Source organism: Staurois parvus, unplaced genomic scaffold (assembly GCF_062004578.1).
Source record: "Staurois parvus isolate SC_StPar_1 unplaced genomic scaffold, SC_StPar_1.0 ptg000081l, whole genome shotgun sequence".
Lineage (NCBI taxonomy): Eukaryota > Metazoa > Chordata > Amphibia > Anura > Ranidae > Staurois > Staurois parvus.
The window spans coordinates 5,523,235-5,540,905 of NW_028317877.1; the positions used below are offsets into that span (position 1 = coordinate 5,523,235).

Here is a 17,671-nt window from a genome sequence, read left to right on the forward strand (position 1 = left end):
CAGACAGGAAGGTCATCTGTGAGGAAAAATAAACCAAGGTAATATTAATAAGGTAATTACATATGCAATAATACTTTTTGTTTTGGATTTGTTCTATTTTAAATGGAATCTGCCATTATGAAAATATGGAAACTACCAAAACAATCTTTTTAAACTGGTTAGATATTTGAAGATAGCGGAAACATTCTTTTGCAGACATAATGCTCAGTTACCAAAAGCATAATAGATTGAGTAATTTCATTAACTAATAACAAAAGACTTTTCACTGAGAAATCACTCCACAGAATGAAACAAGCTCCGAGAAGAAAGTAGGGACTTTAATTTTGCCAAAAAAGGAGGAGATACAACCAATCATAATATAAAAAATTAAAAGAAATTTTATTCAGTACACAATAGTAAAATTACATTTTAATTAAAAGCATTCTAGATTTAAAGCCATCCCATATTTATCAAATCTTAAACACTATATTATTGTATAAGCATATAGGATCGATGCGTTTTACATAACTTGCCTCTTCAGGATCCAGAAGATACAAGTTACGTGAACGTGAAACGCGTTGATCCTCTATGCTTATACAATATTATAGTGTTTAAGATTTGATAAATATGGGCTTGCTTTAAATCTAGAATACTTTTAATGAAAATGTAATTTTACTATTTTCTTCTGTATTGAATAAAATTTCTTTTAATTTTTTTTATATGGCTGGCTGTATTTCCTCCTTTTTTTGGCACAATTAAAGTCCCTACTTTCTTCTGGGAGCTCGCTTCATTCTGTGGAGTGATTTCTCGGTGAACACTCTGTTATTAGAATATTTATTGGGATTGGTGCCAAAACAAGGAACATTGGTGCATTCTCACTTCACACAGAAAACCAAGAGGTCTGCAATTTAATTAACTACATTATTTTTATTTTTAATGATTATGGACTTTTAAATCTATTGAAATAACTGACTTGGATATTGTATTGGTTTTCACGCCTTTAAATATCACACATTTCAGACTGACATTAACAAAGTTTCAGTGAGGTGTCCATTGGGGAGAACAGGTAAAGGAACCATTTCAGGTGATAAAAAAAATAGCACTTCTGTTATCTTAAAAGAGATGAATATATGAATAAATAAATGAAACAAACTTTCAAGTGTATGTAAATCTAATTGTATAAATAAAAAATATAAGTCAATGAATAATGAACCCTCAAGAATTCAGTGCAGCTTTATCAGCTCAATACAGAAATTTACAAGTTGGATTTCTGGCAGTTGAAGAGGTGTTTTTTTTTTTTTTTTACACTTATCGAACAGACATAACAAAATCTTTTCAAATTATTTAACAGACCAAAAGCGAACAAATAAGGAGTATATTTTTAGGGTTTACACAAACTTTAAATGTCCATGTGAATTACTCAACTATGTAAATGGAACCTATAACACAGAGTTTATGTCAACACTGTGAACTAATGGCTATAAATTCTAGACATTATAGTAAGTTCTGATACCTCTAAAGAGCTTTGAGAAATTCAAAAGAATTTAAACTTCCAACACTAATAAAACTAAGAAATGGCAATCAAAGAAAAGATAAATATTTTTTTAATAACATTCATTACCTATTCACTACCTATATTATTTGGCTTTATCGGTGCAAATATCCATTGTGTCTAAATAACCCCCAACTATCTACTTGGAATAGCTCATGAAATGGTATACTGTCATCCAGGAACTATGCCTAGCTAAAACTATTCACACATCTACAGAATGATTTTTTGACCCAACATTTCTCATATCTACAGTACCACGAGGCAAATACAAAATGTGAGCACTTTAAAACTGTATGTGATGAGCATAGCACACTGGGTACCGTTCATACTTTCTGATCTTGCACATAATGAATATAGCTTACTGGACAATGCTCATACTTCCAGAACTTCTATGTAATAAACAGCACATTTGGCACTGTCCATACTCCCAGAACTTGCACATGATGGACTTAGTTCAATGGGAAACGCTTATACTTCCAGATCTTGTATGTGATGAACATAGCACAGTGGGTACTATTGATCATACTTCCAGAAACTCTATGTTATCAGGGGCAGACTGGCAACTCATGGGGCCCCCCAGCAATAGGGGATCATGGGGCCTGTGTCCTTGCCCAAACTCAAAAAAGCCTATGAAAAAGGTACCAGGGGCATCTCATGGGGCCCCCTACTAACCCCAGGCCCTCGGACAGTGTCCGAGTTTCCAAATGGTCAGTCCGCCCCTGGTTGTTATGGACATAGCACACTGGGCAAGGATCATACTTCCATTACTTGTACTTGATGAATATAGCACATTGAGTACTGCTCATACTTTCAGAACTTGTATGTGATGAACACAGCACACTGGGTACCACTTATCCTTCTTCCAGAAATTGTATGTATTGAACATAGCATAATAGCAACCATTAAAACTTCCAGATCTTGTATGTGATGAACATAGCACAGTGGGTACTATTGATCATACTTCCAGAAACTCTATGTTATCAGGGGCAGACTGGCAACTCATGGGGCCCCCCAGCAATAGGGGATCATGGGGCCTGTGTCCTTGCCCAAACTCAAAAAAGCCTATGAAAAAGGTACCAGGGGCATCTCATGGGGCCCCCTACTAACCCCAGGCCCTCGGACAGTGTCCGAGTTTCCAAATGGTCAGTCCGCCCCTGGTTGTTATGGACATAGCACACTGGGCAAGGATCATACTTCCATTACTTGTACTTGATGAATATAGCACATTGAGTACTGCTCATACTTTCAGAACTTGTATGTGATGAACACAGCACACTGGGTACCACTTATCCTTCTTCCAGAAATTGTATGTATTGAACATAGCATAATAGCAACCATTAAAACTTCCAGAGCTTGTATGTAAGGAACATAGCACACTAGGTACCGCTCATACTTCAAGAAATTGTATGTGATGAACATAAGACACTGGGTACCACTCATACATCCAGAACTTGTAAGTGAATTAAAGACCAAACTACTCTAAAAATACTATTCACAAAATAGCTGATTTTGCTAGCTGCCGGATAATAACAAATCTGTGGGAGAGGTGGAGTTACATTACATATCTTGAAATCAAACTGTTACATGCTCCATCAATCAACAGCTTTCTTGCCCTCAGGTACTGGAGCTAATTTAAAATACAGCGGCTAAAAATAGAAACACATTATGAAGAAAATAAGTGAGAGCTGAACCTCTGACACTATACAAACTAGTGCTGGAATGCACAGGTCATCATTCTTAAGGCTCATGATCCAATTACTTAATTGCAAGTCCATACTAGCTAATCAATTCGTCCTTTTTATGCAATACCAAGGAAAGATGAAGGTCTAGCTTTAACTGATTGGATTTTCCACTTACAGCAGACAAGAACCGAAATGAACAAGAAATGAAAGATGCTACTTCATGTCACTGAGAGCTCAAACTTCATTACAATTCATATTAAATCAAACTCATCACTTTGGTATCTTGAGTTACATAAACCACTGGTTTATGTTAACATATGACATGGCCCTAATCAAGAGCATATCTATATACACACAGTATGCGTAATTTCATCATTTGACATACAACCAATTCTCACTAGCTTGAGTGCTTTATTTGAAGAAATGCAAAGTTTAATAAGGACTAAATGTTCCCTATCCCTGGCTAACCTTTAGAGGTGCTGGTGTGACCAACTCCACACCTCTGCAGATAAAACTCCATTTTGAGACCATATATTTTAGTATCCTCTCTACATTATGATCTACTGTTGGAATCGAGAAGGCAAATGTCAGTCTTTTTTGCAGTTCCAGAACTGCCGTAATTTAAATAATTAGAATTTAATACATTGTCATTTTTTAGATGTTACTCTTACAGGCCATAGAGATGACCATCAGGTATCTACAAAATCATATGGTACAGACTGTATTGTTAATATTGTTTTGAAACCCTCTAGTGTTCTTTTACACAAGGGCAGTCCCTGAAGAGCAATCTGTGTAAGTTAGCTGGAATTGCTTGAAAAGTGTTCTATTTCACAGACTAGATTACATGATAGGGGTATTACAAGAGAGTTAATTGAGGCTCACCCATGCTAGAGATTTATCTCTAAGCAAAACAAACCAGATTTACTTTTCCATCCAACTGAAGAGGTATTCTCCTAATAATATCCTCATTATTGTTACTACCTGTAGCAAAGCTTGAAATTCGGTATTGTCAAGGAGAACCTGCCTGTTCTGTTTGCTGTATAAAAATCTGCTTACTTTTTTATTGGATGCTGTGTAGGAGTATGAGGGTTCCTACACTTACCATCACCTATTTATAAAGAACATCCCATCAAGGAACGCCCCAGTGGGCTCTCAATAAAAGGTTTGTCTTTTCATAGTGTGAAATAAGTTACTTTGCTCAGAAGAGGTGGAATTTTTCAAAAGAAACCCCTGACTAGTGAAACTTTACTGGATTGTCTCCCTCCCATCTTCCACACATGGCTTCATTTGTTTCCAGTGACAAATTAGAAAATGATTCCCATTAGAAAAAATCAATCAAAAATTACTGCAATAGCATGAATTACATGAATGAGTTTTATTTCAGACATGCAGGGGGAGATTTTACGAAAACTGGAGCACTCAGAATCATATGTAGCTGTACATGGTAGCCAAGTAGATTCTAACTTCAACTTATTCAGTTAAGCTTTGACAATAAAACCTGGAAGCTGATAACCCTGACAGTATATTTAAGTGACATGGAACTAAAATAAGTGAGAAATTATACACAGATACCTAAATACTGTAATAAACTAATGGAAAATAAACTCAGAGAAACTGCCCTTGAAAAAACTCACCATGGGGATGATGTATAAAAATTGGAGCAAGAAAACCTGGAAAAATCTGGAACAATTACGCATAGCAACCCATTTCATTGTTTTATTTTTCCCAATGAAATAAAGCTGAATACTTGCTGGGCAGACTATTTTACTTTTTGACAGGTTTCTTTTCTCCAATTTGTACACATCAGCTCCATGTAGATTCTCCTCTTCCAGACAGATCTGGTCTTCGTTCGCTTGACATGCTGTCGGAAAATTGCTGCGGGCTCCTGCACTGCACCAAACAGAATTCTTGGGAAAAAGAGGTGCATTGTAGGAAGTCTGTCTGGCTTGAATTTTTTTTTAAATCAGACCCATCCTCACATTGCAGAAGCATAAATCTGAATAAAATGTGCTATCTAAAGATATTTAGCTTCCTTTCTTCATTCTGTAGATTAATGTCCTCAGACATGGTGACCATTGCTGATAAAATAATCTATATACCATTTTAAAACTAGGAGTGTGCACCAGTGCATGCCCCTAGTTCTGGCATCATGATATCACTGACAGCCATGAGAGTCAATCTTTGTGATCAAATGAGGCTTTGTTTAAAAAAAAAAAAAAAAAAAAAAAAAAAAACGATCATATATAAAAACAACTTTAAAAAAATAAATTTTTTAGTACTCATGTAAAATTATTTTCTCTGCTTTCAGCTCTGTTTTAGATCAATGCTATCTCTTGCCAGATCTGATATACCCAGTTAGTTGATCTAAAGCAGAATGTGCCGTTTAATGAACAAAATTAAAATACAATTTACAATTTTTTTTCTATTTTTGATATTTTTAAAACCAGCTACCAAAAAAGCTTTATACTGTATATGTCCTTAAAAACCATGGAAAAATGTAATAGGTAGGCAAACTAGTAATGCCAAGTTAGCTGATACATACTAGCGCTGCTTAATTTGGCCTTGGCACCTAAGTTTCAATAACCTGTGACCTCAAAGTGTTAGGAAGCTAAAGAAAATTTCTTTAAGAATTGTGAGCGTGTTATGACAGAAGATACCTATCTATTTCATAGAGGATTGACTAGCAAAGACTCCTTTATCAAGTTTTTATCTTTTTCTGCTTTTAGGCATCTGTGAACTGCAAAGTTGCTCAGTGCGCTGTGCACAATTTAGCCATGTTCTGGACTGCCCTATTGACAATTCAAATTAGGATGTGGGATGAATTTGTTGCATCTCCCATTTCATCCATTGCAAAGCACCTTTATTTCAAAACCACCCCACCATTGCAAAAGCCTTTATATGTGATAGGTTGCATATTTACACCGATCAGCCATAACATTGATTATCTTGTTACAATGGCATTTTGCAATCAATAGGATATTTTAGGCAGCAAATAAATGTGCCTGAAGTTGATGTGTTGAAAGCATTAAAAATGGGCATTGCAGTTTGCTGTGTATGGGGCTGTGTAGCCACACCCCTGTCAGGGCTCCCATGCTGACCTGTGTCCACAGCCAAAAGTACCTACAATGGGCACGTGAGCATCAGAACTGGACCACAGAGCAATGAAAGAAGGTGGCCTGATCTGATCAATCACAGTTTATTTTGCTTCATGTGGATGGTCGGGTGCGTGTGTCTCTTACCTGGCGAAGAGATGGCACCAGAATGCACTAGAAGAAGGTAAGCCAGCAGAGACAGTGTAGTGCTTTGGGCAATGTTCTCCTGGGAATCCTTGAGTCCTGCCATTCATGTAGATGTTACTTGACATGTACCATCTACCTAAACATTGTTGCTGCAAAGTACACCCCTTCATGGAAACAGTATGGGGATGATAGCAGTGGCCTCTTTCAGCGCCCTGCCACACTGCAAAAATGGTTCAAGAATGGTTTGAGGAACACAACGATGAGTTTGGCCTGTAAATTCTCCAGATCTCAATTCAATCCAGCATCTGTGGGATGTGCTGGAAAAGCAAGTTCTATCCATGGAGGCCACACCTTGTAACTTAAAGGACCTGCTACTGATGTCTTGGTGCCACATACCACAGCATACCTTCTGTGGTCTAGGGGAAATCAAGACTCAATAGGTCAGGGCTGGCTTGGCATCAAAAAGGGGGCCCTACCAAATATTAGGTTGGTGGTAATAAAATTATGGCTGATCAGTGAATGACATTTCATGAATTTTAATTGCAGGAGAATCAATAATTGTACTTCAAACCATAGGCAACAGGAAGATAAACGTGCAATAAATGTTTGGTGAATGTCACATTCACTGCTTTTTTTAAACCGTATACCCCATGTGTTATTATGGAGTATAGAGAAGTGTCATACTAAATATTCACACAATTGAATCAACTGAAGTCTCACGCCTATTTACCTCTTTATATTCCTGTACCCCAACATTTGAAATTCTGACTGATCCTTGCTTGGAAAAGGTTTTATATACCTATTTATTTCACTGAAAGTATTGCTCCTTCTCATCTCTGCAGTGCTCTGTACTGGCATAGCTGAGTATCAACCACACCCCTCACCAAAAGTGTCCTCTTAATAGATTTGAGTTGCAGATACCAGTTCTCTTACTGAGTACTGATTACCGAGAGCACTGGGTCTAACTCTGGTGACTAGATAGTCATATTTCAACACCCTATGCAACTTCTTTAATGGGAAAGTGGAGACACGACTATAAAAATGGAAACTGTGCAATGTCTATCTGACTCCATAGTTATATAACTGGCCCTGTATCTATGTAACATGCCAAAACACATACCCAAGAAATATACTTAGGTTAATGTTCTTTTTCTTGCCCTTAGAAAACCTTGTTGTTCAAGCGGTGGCTATCTGGGCTTACCTGCTGGGCTTGATACCGCTGTTGAGCTTGTGACAGGTACTGACCCTGTGGCTGCGAATAGTGAGGCTGCGACTGCTGGCTGTAATATGGCTGTTGGCCTTGTTGGCAGTAGCCTTGCTGACCATACTGAGGTGGCATCTGTAAGAGACAAGCAAAGTATAGAGGAGTCAGTGGGGTGGGCTGAATCCATTATCATGTCTTGAAGATGTTTTCAACCACAATATATAACTAGGAGTTACTACAGATATAAGCCACGTTGAAGTTTTTCATCTGGTGTTGTAAGTGTCTGGTTACTTTCCACAGCACTTTGTGCATGTAGCAGCAGTTTTTTTAGCCTGTAATTCTAAAAGTCGAGGGGTTAACAGAGTTATAGTTAAAAAAAATAAATAAATAATAGAATGGACACAAGTCCCTATCTGGCGCCCTTAAATTCCGTCTGGACTGATGCTACATGGATACCCTTGTGGACTGTGATCACATGTCGACACCCACACAAAATACACCATACTATGAAATCCCACTGCACCTTAGTCCCGACACCCATTAACTCTTTCACCAAAAGAAAAAAAAATACCTGCAAATCTCCCCACCTGATAACACTATGCCTGTACTCAAAAAAAACCACTGAGCTCACTCATTCTTGATACTTCCACTCACTAGGCACTAGTCATACATGAATTTTAGCTGTTTAAAGTAAATCTACAGCCATTTTTTTTAGATATGGATAGAGTAGAGAGAGATTAGAACAGAGAGAGATTAGAAATATTTTTTTGCTTTGTGTGTCACAGTATGGTAGATCCACCTTCTATATTTGAAAATGTCCTTGAAAATGAAAGTGGGAGAAAATCCCAAGTTTGGAGTTGTCACCAGAGAAGCAACAGAAAGGAAATCTTTCAATGGGGACATTTCTCTAAATGGATATTTGCCTCCCTTTAAAGGGATTTTTTTTTACTTCCTATTGTGGTTATGGGGTGGGAAGTGAAGGGAAATGTCCTTAATGGAATACAGAAAGCAAAAAAACAGGGTTAGGGGTTACAGGGGCTATAACCCTTCAGTGCTTTAAAAAAGTAGTAGCTGGTATTTTAGTGGCAGGGATATATGAATTATGATCTATAATAATAAATACATTTAATTTCATAAACTAAAAATGCCTTTTTATTTGCGATCTGCATTTTCCCTGTTTCTTAAAATTCCAAAAAGCATATATAATTGGGTCGTTGCCATGTGGGTGAACAGATTCACAGCGGATTGACAAGCACTGAATCTGAACACTTGAGTCATGTTGTATTCAAGCTTTTAACCAATTAGTACAAAGGAAAATTTCCTCAAAGGAATCATTGAACAGAAGTGGAATGTTAAAAAGTTATGTCCCAAAAATATTCTTTGTAATGCAAGAAACTCCATAAATATGTAACATTGCTTGTGAAGCAAGAAAGCATTGATTCTCTCTAGGATATAGCCTCGGATGAATAGCTGTGCTCTCAATATCACACGGGACAGCCCAGAGCCATAAAGCACTAAAATTTAATTAACACAACATGTTTCTATGCAGTCATGCAAACTACGAAGGACTAATGTGAGTAGAAATTAAACATAAAATAATAAGAAAATTAATTAAACAACAAGATGAACTACAGCAAAATTGTATACAACATACAGTATATATACAATCATAAAGATTATTTTCTTGCTGCTGTACCCTTTATGAAATCCTTTAATGCTATGGATCACTTCATTTCATGTGAAATAATAAACAGTACAAAGAAGAGTCTTCTTTTGTACTAATTCCCAAATCTAGTTCATTTCTCTTACAAAATCAAATATTTAACATGGAATTACAGTCCAAACTTTTTTTTTATTTTTTATTTTTTTAAAGTGGGATAGGACACGTGTCAGGTTTGTATTACTGTCTGTTCCTACTGGTGAAGTACATTCTCAATTCTCATCTTGTCAACTTTGCCAGTAAACTAACTGCCACATACTGCAAAACTGTACAATCCCACACCACACAGAACAATCCGCTCTGATCCAAATAGCAGCTTCACTGACTATCACCCTATTTTTGTCGTTGCATCTTATGTGACATATTGTAAAGTAATTATTTTCAGTTTACCTCTTGGGCTCATGTTATTACAATATAATCCCAGGAATCCCAGACAACAACAAGGAAACCACAAATACAAAGTCTGGATTGGCAGTTACGCATAAGTCAAGCAAGGTTTACAGTACTATAAAAATTGATGGCGGGGGTCTGCATGGATTGAACTTTATAGAACTAAGCAGGCAGTGAAGCTACTTACCAGAACAGGATGTCTGAATGTCATCTCAAGATCTCAGAGAACCCTAAATATATACAAGCAGTAATTTTAAGAAGCATGCAAGTGGTTTGGGTTTATGGAATGACCACACTTTAGGAGGAATTGATCCCAAGCCCGCTCAGCATTGAAGTCAACAGGTAGGCTACATAAGATGCTATATATGCTTTAAAGTGAAAATGTACTTTGCCCGTACTAGATTAGTTTTGTAGAAGGGAACTAAAAAGCAACCAGTAGTTGACCTTTGCACCTCTGCCAACCCAATCTGCTACCAGAACCCCAGATTTTAAATGCCAGCTTTGATTTTCCCAAAAAGTCAAAACATACAGTGTTGTTCACACCACTTCTTTTTCCAGATGACAATACTGGGGCCTTCCAATTAGCTGCTTAGGTGTTAAGAATTGTGGGGAGGCCAGCGGAAAATCTTATGTTCCCTATACCTGTAAGCACGGTATATTTCTTGAGTGTCCTGGCAGTGGCAGGTTACCACAAGCATAGTAAGTACTGGTTCTTTATCTTCCCTTCTGTAAAGTAAGCTCACTTTAAAACGCTAATTTAACTTAAACGGAATCATGTTTAAATGCAGAAATCATTATTTCTGCCTGGCAGTACTAGGGTCATTGGTTCGAATCCCAACCATGGCATCACCTGCCTGGAGTTTGCATGTTCTCCTTGTGCCTGCGTGGGTTTCCGCCGGATACTCCGGTTTCCTCCCACACTCCAAAGACATGCTGGTAGGTGAATTGGCTTCTGTCTAAATTGGCCCTAGTATGTGTATGTATGAATGTGAGTTAGGGACCTTAGATTGTACGCCCCTTGAGGGTTAGGGACTGATATGAATGTACAATATATATGTAAAGCGCTGTGTAAATTGACGGCGCTATATAAGTACCTGAAATAAATGATACATTTAAACATTTTCATTTTTTTTTAATGTATCAATTTTTCTTGGGTCTTTCGCGATAAAAATCACAATCTAGAAATAGCACATGGTTTTACAACTGCTTTACTGTAAATAAACATCTTTGCATAGTATAGGTTCACAATTTTTGCTAGTGATCGGTGCTTATTACAGTGTATTGACAGTTACATGTTCCAATATAATTGTTATAGTACAGTTTACTGTATAGATTAGGAGATTAGGTCCTGTCCACCGAGGTTCCATACAAACGTATTGGTATCACTACCTTTTCTTCTAAGGATGACTACCTACTAACTAGCAACTACCAATTTCAACATCTGAATACAAAAGTGTGTATATCAGTTATTAAATTATCTGTTAACATACAACAGTTGCCATATTTATTCCTTCTTTTGCCATCACAAGAATACAACCTTGGTTACCTTGAAGTAATGAGTGCTCTGTAATAAGCACCTGAGGAGCCAAACCAGGTGTAGACAACCATGGATCCCATAATTTATTTGGACAACCTCTTTGTTGGAAAATTTTCTTTTCACTATAGTGGTATTAACATCATCCTTTAAAGATGTGGGAATAAGAGACATCCATTTCAGTCTTGATACAGGTGCGCTCATCATCTATTGACCCCAAATTTATATTTATATAGCGCCAACAGTTTGCTCAGCCCTTTACAATATAAAGGGAGACAATACAGCAACAATACAGTTCAATACAAGAGGGATAGGATGGCCCTGCTCCTTGGAGCTTACAATCTAGGAGACCTATATAGTTTAGGGCACTACCATAAGATATGTAGTAAGTCAGCTGGCGCACCCTGACATCTTGAGCAGTTTGGGGTATCCCTTTGGTACCACTGGAATAGTTTTAGTGGGGTGCAGTACACCCCATGAGTTATGAACAATTGCTTTACTCTCTAAATAGATACCGTAGTACCATAGGCATTATTTCTAAGGTCCTTAGCCATTTTAAAATATTATAATTTTTAATGATATTATTAGTAAATAAATGTAGTTTCCATGTGCTGTTTGGAAACAAATCTAAATATATGCAGAAGTGAATGTATATTTTAGTTGCCTTGAGCACTTTTTTTTTATACAGCCCATAACATACACAATTTTTGAAAGGGCACCGTTATCTACCCACAAAATCTTGCTTCTGAGGTTAAGTCTAGAGTAAACATTTCAACATTCAGACATTTATGAATTCCTAATAACTTTCATATTTATGCAGAAACTTCAGTATGTGTGTGTTTTCCCATAGATTATTAGGTTTTAATGAATGTCTGTTGCCATTAAAGCCACAGACATTTTATTTATGCAAGAACACCCATATGCTTGAGAAACACTATTCACTGCCTAATGCCCATATGTTTGGTTTTGATATATCCTATTTCAGTAGCAACTCTGCGGTATTATTTTAGGCAGTTAGGATAACACTTAAACCAGTGTTAAATAGACTGTAATACTTTGACAGAACATTAAACATATTTCAATAATGCCTGAATAAGTTATTTTTTATGTCTGATTTTTTTTTTTAAACTCCGTGGGAGTGAAAAATGGTATTTATCAGATCAAAAATGGTAAACCCAGACAATAAGGGCCATTAAGTACTTTTTAGACCTAAGGGAAATCTACAGCACTTTATAAATAAATATACTTCTATGTATAACTTGTGGATATACTGTATACGCACATGGAAGCAGCCATATATTCTCATTACACATGTTCCTACATTGTAAATCCAGCTTAGCAATGTTGCCTAGTAATTGCACTTTATTTTTTTCCTTTAAAGAACCTCAGGCTTGACACAAAGCAGCCTCTTTGGACATGTTTTTTGTGATGTTTCTAATTGATCTCAGTAGTGGTACAGCAGGAATGCTAACCATACTTCTTGTTATACAAATAATCACTGGAGGTGGGACCTTCAGATCTGATACACAATACTGAAAATATTGAGCGACAAGCATTTGATCTGCTCAGGTCAAATATTATGTCTGGTAAGCAACACAATAAAAACACAAATCTGTGCTTAATTAAACTATATTTGTTTGTAGTATATCTAAAGCCAACCTTTTTAGATTTGGATTGAGTAGGGAATGACTAAACCCCGTCAGTTATTTTTATTTGTCATTCCTGTCCTATTGGTGAGAATAATCTTCACTTTTTGTCCATCTCAGATAACAAGCATGAGTGCCGGTTCGTGGATTCATTGCGGTCTGAAATGCATCCAATCTGCATGACATGTGAAATAACATTGCTTCCTATGTTGCCTGTTCACGTATGTCTGGTGCACTGGCAGTGTGGATTCAATGTGGATTGAAAAAGAGTCATGTGCGATTTCTGAGCAGTGTGGTCTGGTTCATGTGCAGATTACAGGCTATTGACTTCTATGGGAACTGTTTCTTATCTGCACGTTATCAGTTGTGGAACAGGATAAAATCCTGACCTTAACCTGATCTAAACCTGTTTTGAACCTGGTGTAAACCTGACCTGAACGAATGAACAATTAGGCTCCATGCACACTGGGCGTTGTAATAAAGCTGGTAACGTTAGCTGTGTAAAGTCATGTTAAAAAAAACGTGAGTTTTTCTGTGTTTTTGTATTAGCGCTTAGCAGTGTTTTGCAGCTTTATTTCGCTTTTTTTTACCAAAAAATTTGATTTACCACATTTTTCCACGTTTTTCAGCATTAGAGCATTTTTACAGCTAAAAGAACTCTTCTAGAATCCACTACTCCTGTTTTTTTTTTCCCATCTAAAAAACGTCCCTGCCAGAAAACGTTGATTACAGTCTGTGTGTGCATGGACACATAGGATAACATGCTGGGGAGTTTACTGGCTGTAGAAAAAACGTCAAAAGCCAAATACAGCAGCTGTAAAAATGTCCAGTGTGCATGAGGACTTACTTTCAATTGTGAAATCTGTGAAATCTGAGTTTCAATCCGCACCGCACATGTGTCAATCCACACTGAAGAAGAAATCTCACTGGAATAAATATAACATTTCCCATCTCTTTCTGTTCTGGTTACAATTACAAATCTACAATTACAGTTTTGGACAATGGTCACCAGGACACATTGAGAAGGTAAATATCCATATTAGGGACACAGACAGCAATAAAAAAAAAAAGAATGTCTTGGCTTTAGATGCAATTTACAACCAGTTTCACAATGATGTGCACTGTAATGTGAGGCAATGTGTGTTGGACTCTGACATTGTAGTTGTGTTTTGGGGGAGGTCTAGCTTATCTCTAATGGCCCCCTAACATGCACACAGTAAACAAGGATCCACAGCACATACCTCTAAAATACATGTGCTTTGTTGGGTAAAAAATGGTCAGGTACATAATATATATATTTTTTGGTATGTGGACACTCCGTGAGATGTCATGAATGGGCACAGGTACCACAAAGTACATTGACCCATCGCACAATCCCATTGGTGTACGTGGACCCATTAATTTTGATGGCTATGCAGATTTCAAAATAATGCTATTTAACACATCATGTTTCAATGATTTATAATATATAGATACATTTTTTGTGTGCAGAATTAAAATCATAGCAGATGTATCTGTTGTATAGGCATTTGTATTCAATCTGGGGTATGGCTTTAGGAGTATATGCCAGAAAAAAAAAACTGGGAGCAAACATACTACTACCAGACTGGTCAGTCAATGATTGTCTGTCAAGTTTCATGTTACTCATGCTCTGTTACTTCAATTATGTAAAGCAAGTTTAAAAACTTTTAATATGTTTTTATACATACCCACAAACATACAGTATATATACATAAACATTTTGTTCTTATAGGTGCCCTGGGCAGATACCTCGCCATAAGCTTGTGGTATGTATGCCGGTCTATTTTCTTCTTCCCCTTACTGAAGCACCTAGATTGTTTCTATTGTTTGGTTCTCATCTCCGAAATTCTTTTGGACATACTATATTTTTGTGATAAATCTTTTTCAAGTTGGATTACTAGGTCTAGTCATACTTATTATAATTTAATATACTAAAGCTTTTTTGGTTGCCCCATGTTACCAGTATATCACATGCTTGCTGTTCAAGAATGGTCCATTAGGCCTGCTTAGATTTAATATCTTTATATCTCAGTTACAGACCACCCCTCTCTCCAGAGGAAGCATTTAAGCAAAACACGTTGAGATAAGAAACCGGTCCACAGTGTATCTTTCTTGCCACTAGGTCTGTATACTCCATTTTTGGTGGTTACTGGAATTTGTGTTGGTCCCTTTGGGATCTTCATTATATTATGTTACTGTGGAAGGGTTTCTAAGGGATGTTAGGTGAGAATAATCTGTATTTCGTATATATGGTGTAGACCTTGGTGTCTTGATTTTTAGCAATGATGCAACTCCTTTTTTTTTTCTATGATAAATTATTTTCAAACAATAAAGAACTGTTTTTTAATGTACATGTGATTTTTCAAATTTTTTTGAAAGATCACCCACCTTTAAGTCCCACTAGTATGTTTTTGTGTCTCGATTTTGAGGGATGATTATTTGGTAAGTTTCTTACCTTGCAGGCAGATGATGGGCCTAATTTAAAATATACCAGATACATCAAAAAGCAATTTGAAAGCTGAATGGTCTTTTTAAGGAATGACTGTATCCAATAGGCAAGTCTATGTACACAGCAAATGATCAATACCTTTATTACCTTGGACAAATAATGCGCTAGTGGAGGAAAACCTCAGCAGGGTGAATAATACTGCTCCCTGCCACCAGGTCTGAAGCCTAAGGCTACACACAAATTTCCCGGCAGCTGCCCAAAATTAGGTAAAGATCTCATTCCTTATTGTGAGAATATGAGAGCTACTTTCCCTTACTTCCTAGTGCTTCTCCAAGCTGGAGCAGTCAGTGAAGGCTGAAAAGTCTTATATGCCATCCTCCATTCTTGTTTCAAATCAGTAATTCACTGGGCAGTTAAGCTAAGACTAGGATGACTCTGAAGTCTACATCTATATAAACAACAGCAAGGGCAACCCTCTATATTTCTGTCCTCAGTAACTTACTTTACCTTTTATGCTGACACTGTAAAACAGCAGTGTTAGCAGTTTAATGACCAACTCCCAATAGTGAAGGGTTAGAACTTGTTTTTAATGCTCAGTTTCTATTTCCATATATACTCATTTTCTGTCCCATGACAAGGCCTCACAAGGACAGAAATAATGAGATGGGGACGGAGACATACATTTATTTACTAAATTTGGGAAGGGCTGAAACACTGATCACATTTTTTATAAAAAGAAAATGGTGAAAGTGGGCATAACAAGCACCACATCCCCTACATTATGGAAACATAATGATAAGCTGAAACAATATGGGACTTTTAAGGTGCTCACAGCCTCAGGAATGGACACAAATTTGTACAATACTAAAAATTTCATATTTTATAAAATTTATAGGCTAAAACTAAAGCAGTCAAAAATACAATGAAAAAGGCTACAATATGCGTTAAAGCCATATAGAGTGATCATATTGTAAGATCAAACGCTGTGGGTATCAAACCCGCTACACTGATGTGTAAATAATTAAATATTCCCATGATAGATGTTGTACAAAGTAACAACTACAACTCAGATGTTGCTGAGAAAGTGGGGGACAAAGAGAGACTGCATCTCAATGTGTTTTGAATATTTCCCTTCTTCATGAGATTTCAAGGTGCTGGTAACAAAAACATATATGCCATATTTATCAAGTTTCTATTACCACATGAATCCTCCTTTTCATGTGATACCTGCACTCTGATTGCTCACCCAGGAAGTGAGGGGAAAGCACCCCAATGAGGACAAAGACAGCAATAAAATTTAACAGCCTTAAGCTGACCATAGACGGGTCAGTTTATTTTCGTTCAACCCGTGGGTTGATCAAATGTGTGGATGGGGGAATCCTCTCACTGTGCCATCAGAATGCACAGATCAGTGCTGCAGACTATCAAGAAGAAATTTTCCAGCAAGGCAGTTGTACGGAAGTTGATAGGTATATCAACTTTTGCACAATAACAGTGCCCATACATAAATCATAATTCAGCCAGTCCCTGCAGAACTGGACAAACTTCTGGCCACACAAAAAAAAACCAAAAAAAAAAAAAACAAAGCTTTGGGTTTGAAATATCAAAATTTGGTTGGTTTATCTATATTTGGCCATCATATTCACAGGCCAGTCCAATAAAAATTCCACTATATAAAGCAATCTGAGTGCAAAATTTCAGTAGCTGTACATTGGTCTCATGTGAATTGAGGAGACTAGTATACCCATGCAATTTTTTTATTTGAACATAAGAAGCTATTTATGGCTATGAAGATGCTTACTGTAGTAGGAAAGAAGAAATCCCAAGATTCTGTACAGGCAAGCATACAGCAGGAAAAAGAAAACGCAGTGATATTCTGGTACAAGTAGTTCATTACATCCTAGGCTTTCCAATTGTTTTAAAAATGGCGGATACAAAACAACATAATTCATATTGGTCCAAATAAAGCCACAATAAGTATCCTGACACCAAGTTTAGATTGGCTTTCTTAGTCCTGTCTGCACTGGGTTGTAATACTTGCGAGTTTTGCCCAGTATACTGCTAAGAAATGACCTCAAAAGGACAGTGTACTGAGTTGCACTGTGCATATTCCATCAATTAAAAAAAACACAGACTCCTGGATGGTTGTTGATGTGTGAGTACATGTTCACCTAAGCTACAGCTGAAAAATAGTTCTCTCTTTACATGGCAGCCTTTCTATCCAGAAAAAAAAAACTGCTTAGGTCAGTGACTAC

The 17,671-nt window shown here is 36.9% G+C and overlaps 1 protein-coding gene across 14 annotated transcripts in view; it reads right to left on the bottom strand.

The window, feature by feature from the left end:
* Positions 1-17,671, bottom strand: part of ARID1B (AT-rich interaction domain 1B) — a 513,434-nt gene that overhangs the window by 365,372 nt on the left and 130,391 nt on the right. For 12 of the 14 annotated variants that reach the window (XM_089669757.1, XM_089669751.1, XM_089669747.1 and 9 more), the window contains exon 3: positions 7,654-7,791. The exons of the other annotated variants lie outside the window; for them this stretch is intronic. In XM_089669757.1, coding sequence (XP_089525883.1) covers positions 7,654-7,791 — 138 coding nt within the window. The remainder of the gene's footprint in view (positions 1-7,653; positions 7,792-17,671) is intronic. 14 annotated transcript variants of the gene reach the window in all.